The 8440-nt window shown below is 45.4% G+C and overlaps 1 protein-coding gene across 1 annotated transcript; it reads right to left on the reverse strand.

The window, feature by feature from the left end:
* Positions 1 to 3140: 3140 nt before the first annotated feature.
* LOC133901072 (uncharacterized) lies at positions 3141 to 5314 on the reverse strand. Its single transcript, XM_062342367.1, has 2 exons — positions 4943 to 5314; positions 3141 to 4721 (listed from the first exon to the last, which is right to left on the reverse strand). The coding sequence occupies exons 1-2, from the start codon at positions 5312 to 5314 to the stop codon at positions 3141 to 3143; spliced, it is 1953 nt and encodes a 650-aa protein (XP_062198351.1).
* Positions 5315 to 8440: the final 3126 nt, after the last annotated feature.

Below are 8440 nucleotides of genomic sequence, written 5' to 3' on the forward strand. Positions count from 1 at the left end.
CAAAAACCTCTTTTCTAGGTTCCAAAACATCACTCCCTTGATAAATTCAGTTGCTAGTCTAGTTCTGTTATGATGCCCTTTGACATTAATGAAACTATAATCCTTTTTTGCATTTAACAGTTATCATCAATCCAATGGATGATGATGCACATATAACCTTTATTTTGATTGGATGTTTACATATCCATAGTTGTGGAAAATCGACAAGGAAGAGTTTTTAGTAGTTCAAATAACTTCTTTTCAGCTAAGAATATTTCCAAAATCTCTTTCCTAGTGGTTATACGACACTTGAATGAAAAGCCCAAACGCATAGACTTGATGAAATCAACAAAGAACTCATGCTCAATCATTGCAAATGGGTATTCATGCATAACCATTGCCAAACAGAACTTCTTCAGGCTAACATCAGGATCATACTTAAAATTTTGAACAGCAGTATTGTTACCTTCACCCGTCAGAACTTGGGGTTGTTGTTGCCCTTGTTGTATGGAGTGCTTCGATTGCAAATGATCCATAGGGACCTCGTGTCCTTGGTGGACTCATCGCAAGTTTTGAAAACACACTTATTGCATTTTGCCCAAATTTGTTTCTCTATCTCACCATCATCTCTCTTGTGTGTCACTGTGAACCTAGTAAAGTACTCTCAAACTTGGAGGTACATTTTTAATGTTTCTTTGCAGCAGGCTCTCTTGTGTGTCCCAGTCGACACCGCGGAAGATGGTGTGCCGCTTGACACCGTGCATTCAGGTCTGGTGGTGCGGTGAGCACACAGTGGAACATCGGCTCGCTAGCTCCGTCTCCAGCTTGAGGTTGCGGTACACGACGCCGAGGTCATGCAAGTGCTTAAGGGCGAACACCATCTCCGCCGCATCAAACCAAATGGCGAAGTCGAGGAACACTGTCTTGGCTAGCCACCCAGGTGGCAGTCGATGGCGAACTTCGGCCTCCAATGGTAGAAGCAGAGAGAGAGACCCCGGGAGGAAGGAAGCGAGTCTGTAGGGGAGGGGGGAAAGGGGAGAGATTCTAATAATCTGGTGATGTTTATTTTAGATTGTACAATCCAGATTCTAGATTGTGAGAATTAAAATCTGGCTTGTTAGAATCACAATTAAAAAAAAACAAATAGGACCTAAGCAACTCATGTGATGCAATTATGCGGCCTGCAGATTGTGCACATATTTTGTTTGAAATTCTCTAGAAAAAGGACCCCTCCAGGGCAATTCAATCTTACAGCTTTGATCGTCTTGTCAATGGATTCCACGATAAGAACCCTCCAGGGCAATTGAATCTTGGTAGTTTTGATCATCTTGTCAATGGATTCCACGATAAGAACCATCCAGGGCAATTGAATCTTGCAGTTTTGATCATCCTGTCAATGGATTCCACGATCCTCACGCTCTTACCTATGCGAACATAACATTTTACTCTCCTTCTGTCAAGGATGGAAACTAATGCATTCTTTTTTTAGCATAGTCAATAAAAACTAATGCATTTTTCTTTAGAATTGTTTAAAACCAAGTATCATGTCTTGCTTTCTTTTTGTAGGAAGTAAAACAATATTTGGTCAAGAAAAGAAGTAAAACAATATTATGTACGAGATTTAGCATCTGTTGTAATGCAAGAGCATTATACTAGTTATATTAGTAATTAACCATAAAAGAAACCTCCTCATTCGCTCTCAAGGCATAGAAATTACCAAATTAATCAGAGAAAAAAAACAAAATATTCCTATACATGTTTATAATTTACCCGCCACTACTATTATGAAAAATTAAACCCAAAATACCTCAATACCTCCTTCTCTATTACCTACCTCTACCATTATTAAAAAATCCATCTATTATCATATGGCTTCTAGAGTCGTGATTAAGAGAGTAGCAAAAATAACTACAATAAATAAGCGTGCGCGCATCTCCTGTCCTCATCCATCGACCCGAGAAAAGAGACGAGCGCCATTAACGCGTTGGAAAGCTTCCCATGCGGAGCCTTGACGGCATGCAAAACGCAAGACGTCGTCCTCGGCATGGCCTACGGCGGTGCTCCCGTCGATGGAAGATAGCATGCATGTACTAGAATATAGTAAGAAATAGAAAAATAGGACAAAATCCAAATCAATATGGAAACGTTAAGTCTCTGTTAGAGACCTATATAGACACTACTAATCTAAATGATCCTACCACAAATCCCCAAAAAAGACCCAAAAGCATGCACCATATATACGGGAAGCTAAAAGCAAATCAGTGACGGTGTGGCATGTACTCGACATCAGGTGAGATGAAGAACGGCGTCTCGATGACCACCTGCGGCTGCTGACATCATCGACAAGGAGCTCGGCCACGTAGCGCTAGAGGAGATGCTTAACTATGACGTGGCGTATGGATGAAGTGTCTATTCACACTCCTCTGGTCATCAATCTAGTTCCTTCACACATCAGTCTTAGAGACATATAGCCAACAATCAAATACAGATGACATATCTCAATAATAATTTAGCCTCTTAATTAATCCTACGATGGAGCATAAGACAATGTCCGTCCACCATTCTTAAGCGTGTCAGCTACACTATGGCCCTCCACCGTCGATGCATCACATATGGTCAATAACCATGCCAACGACGTGGTGGTTCCATGCAGGCCATGTATAAGGGTGTCATCCTCAACAAGCTCAATAATCGGACGCATCTTCTTTTAAGAATTGGTGCAAAGGATCGAATCAAAGCCCATATTGTTAATGCTTTGGGACAAAAAAATTTTAATCGATCCTATCTTTTGAGGTATATTTTACTATTTTTGCCTCGATCAATAAAATAGCCCAACTAATTTCTATGATGAACAATTGAACTGGCTTCTGATTGGAGTTAAAAGAATACTCTTAACCTCCGCTCCTCTGTAAGTATACTATAAATACTAATATATAATATAATTATCGAATCATTGTTTAATCATATGGGGATTTTTATAAGAGGATGACCAAACTACACCATAGATATACTGATAGATGATAGAATATATATGTAGGTACGAACAAAACAAACAGACATTGCCCAGCTTTAATCGGCAAAACAGCGCAACAGAGCACCAGCAACACCAGCACAACTGACGAACACGCGGGAAAGAAACAAACGAGGCACACGATGGCTTGTCAAACATTCTCGTCACCGGCGAGCGTTGGTGAAGCCCATGTTGGGCCTGCGGTTGTGGCCCCCTCACACAGCTCTGTCCTCTGCATCCTCTCTGCCAAGGTCTCCTTCCCCATGAACGACAGGAGGAGCCAGACATAGGAGAGGTACTCCCCGCCATTGCCCAAGCTCTTGGCGTGCAGGTACCCTCTGCACCTGCCGGCAGAGAAGCAGAGCATCTCCACCCACACGCCCTGGATCACCCTCCACATTTTCTCCTCGTCCTCCATGTGTAAATCCATGAGATCATTAGCGAGGCACCAAGCATCATAAACAATGCCTGAACCCTCTGTGTCCTTGACCCGTTGAATTATCGTATGGGCGAGTTCTTTCTCATCCAGTGGTGTGTACTCCTTGAGCATGTCCTTGAGCTTCCTATACGCAGCTTTGAGCAGGCTACGCCTAGCGCCGGTCATTAGCATCTCTGGGTTGACGAACAGAAGGTACGCCATGTAGTTGGACATCTCCCTGCAGCGACGGCCATCTGCAATGGAGGGAGACTGGGACGTCTGGTAGAAGCAGAAATCTGTGGCGAGGTGCCAGATGAGGACGCTCTCGTCGAACGGCCTCCGTATGCTTAGCTCTAGGTTTATGGTGCACTGCTCTCTCCCGATAGTCCACTTGCCCCGGTTGTCATTGAACGCCCTGTAGGTGGCCACATCCTTTATGTGATGATCCGTCCACCCTTTTGTGACGTAGCCATGGACGAGCTCGGTGATGTCACGGGACGACTTGGATGGCCTCGTGCACCACCAGAGATGGTCGATGTAGTCCTTGCAGACCAGCAAGGCCGCGAGCTTCCTGAACCAGGAATGCTTCTTGTTGCGGGCCAAGTACCCTATGAGGTTGTACTGGGCAACTTGATCGGGCCATCGTCGCTCGCCAAACCATTCATAGCATCTGTTAAAATACATCACATAAGGTATAACGATTTCCAGAACAGCAGTGAAGTATAGCAAGGCATATGTGATGTTGACATCGGTGCGGTCGTAAGCTTCTTTATTGCTCCCGTGAAAACTCACAATGGCCGATATTATGGAGCCTGCGGCTAGTGACCGTATATAGGAAATATAGTCACGCAGCTTGAACTTGTACACGGAACCATTGTGCAGCAGTGATTCCTTGGTGTAGAGTCGATCGAACGTTACAGAGAGGCCATACTGTAGCAAACGATGCGCTTTGTCTCGATTACGCACGAAGTGCCTGAGGCAGCTAAGCCGATGGGAATAAGGGGGTGCGAGGTCTACGAATAGATCATAGGGCTTCTCAAATTCCACTTTATTGCCTTCACTACTATGAGATGGCTGACCTCCATGGCCGGCTTGAAAATACTGCGTTGCAGCTCGTATGTACTCGTGAAGCGAACTAATCTCGCCATTATCTTCTGAACTAGAAGAGTCCACGAGGCTATTGATGCTAACTCTCTTCAAATCCCATGGCTTCAATAAGCATTTGACAATCCCAACGTTAACCAAAATCATCGCTGCAAAGATTTCACCATCTCCTGGCGGCGACTTCCAAAGCACATACATTACAACAATGACCTGTGATACCGGTGGACGAAAGTGAGCGTATGTAGATCCCATGGCATTTTCTTGAAAGAAAAAAACATACCAAAACTTAATGGAACATACATGAAAAGGCATTTAAGCGATTAAAGTTTAAGCGAAATGGATCCCATGACATTATATATTAGATCAACTACTCATGAATCCAAGTCTGAAACCCGCAAAAGAATAAAAGAAATCCTGGTACGTGCACTGACCTGAGACACTGCTGATAGGACATGCCGCCTCCATAGCTCGTTGTCTTCGATGTTATAGGCAGTTATGCCATCTTGGCCGCCGAGGTGCAACAAGAGGATTGGTGCCCACAACACCTGCATGCTAGAGCTACTGCGATGTGTGGATACCCATTCCTGCTTCTTGTGGCGGTTGAAGAGGGCGGCCAGCGCGTAAATCGCTACGGCATCGCTGCCCAGGTAGGCCAGCCAGATTAAGAATCTCAACCAAGGCGGGATACGGCGCTTACGCAAGTATGCAGAGAAGAAGAGAAAGCAATGCAGGAAGAGGCTGGCTAGGACGAGGACGCGCAGCTGCCACTCCTCCCACCATTGCACTGTCTCCAAGAAACCCATTCTTGATGCGGCTGACCCTCCTCTCAGTGCAACTCTATAAGTGCAACTCTACACGTTCAATGATTCCTATCCTGAAATACTACACTACGAGCTGTCAGTTAGCTAGTTAATTACTTACCCAAGTACGCACTAGCCTAGTTTCGTGTTGCGCTGTACAACTCGTTCACATGCATGCCTCTTTCTTTTGTTCTAGTACAAGATGGATTACCTGACTTCATAAACTTCTATTCGAACTAGTAGTTTACAAGACTGTCACATTTGCCAGCTGGATCGACCTTCCGTTCGTTGGAGCTGTTTTAAAGTCACTATTGCATTAGGTCGACATTACTTTTTTTTTTTGTCCCGTTGATTCCTCACCGATACCTTATTCATCTGGAATAAACAATTTGAAGGCCTTCACTTTGGGCAGATTATACTGTGACGCCCGATTAAATTTCGCGCGGCCTAGCCCAGAGCACCGGTTCCGACCCAGCCCAGTGCAGCGCGGCCCAGCTCACCTTCTCCCGCGCTCTCTCATTGACAATCGGGCCCGCATGTCAGCGCCTTCTTCTCCAAGTCGCGCCTGCGCCCGCGCGCTCGCTCCCGCAACCGCTACGTGCATGCCACCCGATTTCGCCGGCATGCCCCGCCCCACGCGCCCATGTCTGCGCAACTGCAGCGCACCATCTCACCTATAAAGCCGCCCTGCAGCGCGCCGCCGCCCAATCTGCCCCAATTCACCGAAATCCAAACACTAGTGCCGCCGCCGTTGAGCTCACTGAGCCCAACTCGCCGCACCCGAGCCCCTCCCTCCGCATCTAAGCCATCACTAGCGTCACCAGAGCCAATGGAATCCATTTCACCACTCGCCGATGTCTCCCCGCCGCTGGAGCTACTGTTTCGCCGACCGCCGGTAAGAACCGCCGCCTCCTCGCCGTCGACAGCTTTACCCGAAGCCTCCCATGGTCAATTAACCCCTCTCCGGCACCACATGTTCCCCAGGATCCTTTCCCGGGCGTCGAATTCGTTTCTCCGTCATTGTAGCCGCTTCTCTTCGAGCTCCAACCCCTGCCATCGTGTTTCTCCGTCACCGACCCACCCCAACTGTTCTCGGCCATCCGATCGTTGATAAACGGCCCAGATTAGAATACCCCATACCCCTTTGCGAACCAATAGGAAGCCGCCACGTTGCCTCTTAATCCCAGTCGGATTAAGTAGTCCATGTCAGCGCCACGTGTCGCTCACGTGTCAGCCACGTCAGCCCTCCGAGCCCAGTCAGCCTGCTAACGCATTAACTCAATTTTCCAGTACAAAAATAATTCCTTAATTCCCAAAAAATAGGTAATTTTACATTTAGGCCCCCAGACTTTTCTGTTTTCATAAAAATGCCCATGGTTAGTTCTATTTTATGCTTTTAGGCCCCTAAACTTTTGGATAATTGCAAATAGGTCTCTAAAATTTACATATAGGTCCCTAGAGCCTTCTGTTTTTACAATTTAGTCCCTATAATCTTTTAGAAAAGCCCATGTAGAGTAAAACTATCATAACTTTTTCATACGAGCTCCGATTTAGGTGATTTTTACGCTCCCGAGATAGTAGCAACATGTACTGTCCTTTAGTAGCTTTTTTTTTAGAGTTATTTGCCTCTATTTTGTGTGCTGTACTTAGCTATTATGTTTGTTTGCTTTCCGGTGTGCGCAATGGCTTTAGGAGACGAGCAGTGTGTCAGCTTACAAGACAAGACATTCGAAGACTTTGAGAAACCTGCATTTGAAGGCAAGTGTTCTTGACCACTTTGACACCATTGTAGGATATTGTAGTTTTATTTTCCCTAGATGCATGTTTGTCTAATATGAAATCCCATGCTTAGGGTTTTACTAGAATTTATGTGACATTTCCTTGTAGCCTTTGATGGGTCATAGGAAATAAAATGGGTAGCTATGCTAGTACAGTCAGGGTTGGAGTAAATATTAATCTTGACTAATGTTTATGTAACAAGAATCTGGGTATGGTAATCATGTAGTAACTTGGAATAGGGATCTCAACTGGATGGCTAGTATGAGGTGGAGCTGCACAGTAGGGTTTTGTATGTTCCTGTGTGAGATACTCAGGACCGGTTTGTGAAGCCTATTACCCGGCATAACGACACAACCATGAGGCCTATATGGGTACGGTCTGACCAAGTAATTAGTGTCCTTCATACTCTGTACGCACCAGTGGACTGTTAAGCGGCACAAGAGGGGGCCTCTGCAGTGGATGGAATCCTTGTTAGAGGTGAACCCTTAGTGGGTGCATATAAATTTGGAGGCGCTTTGTAGCGGCCTTGTAGTGAGACCCCGGCTCTACACCCCAGAAGTGTAAAGCAAAACGGGAATCATGACTCGTGGGTAAAGTGTGCAAACTCTGCAGAGTGATAAAACTGATCGATCAGCCGTGCTCACGGTTAAGAGCGGGCTTGGACTTCTTCATAATTAGTGGGGATTCTGAGGGGTTGGTTTGGGTAGTCGGGTGGTGGAACTCCCGATGAGTCGATAGCCGGATATGTATAATCTAGTGAGTCTGGTAGTCCGATGGAATCCGATGAGTTATGTTACTATATTGTTGGAGTTATAACCTAGTAATTAGGTTGCTAAGTCTTCGAAGTCCTAGTTTAGTTGGGCATAATCGCAGTTATCTCGAGTCAAGCTTTTTCTTGTCATAAATCTGCATGTCATGTTTTTCCCTCACTTGCTGAGTACTCTGTGTACTCACGCTTGCCTTCTCCCAACTTTCGGATGCTGCTCAGAAGGTGAAGCTTTCGAAGACTTTCCAGACGATGGTGCTGAATTCTAGGAGGAGGAAGGTGTCGCTCTGAAGACCATGTCATAGGCTGGTGATCCCCCGGACAACGCCTGTGGATGGATGGGAGTCCTGCTGCCGCTCGAAGATCTTTTAGTGTTTTCTTTTAGACATACGGGTCCTTTTATAAGGAATATTTTTGTTATTAATGAAACAGTTTATGTTATCACTGATGATGTCACTATATGTATGGAAACTTGATCCTAGCATACATGTGAAATACATCTGGTTTGTTTCCTTGAAAACCGGGTGTGACATATACGAGTAGTTTACAAGGTTTGAACTAGTACACTCGTGGTCTCCAAAAAT

Source organism: Phragmites australis, chromosome 19 (genome assembly GCF_958298935.1).
Source record: "Phragmites australis chromosome 19, lpPhrAust1.1, whole genome shotgun sequence".
In the NCBI taxonomy this organism is placed as follows: Eukaryota; Viridiplantae; Streptophyta; class Magnoliopsida; order Poales; family Poaceae; genus Phragmites; species Phragmites australis.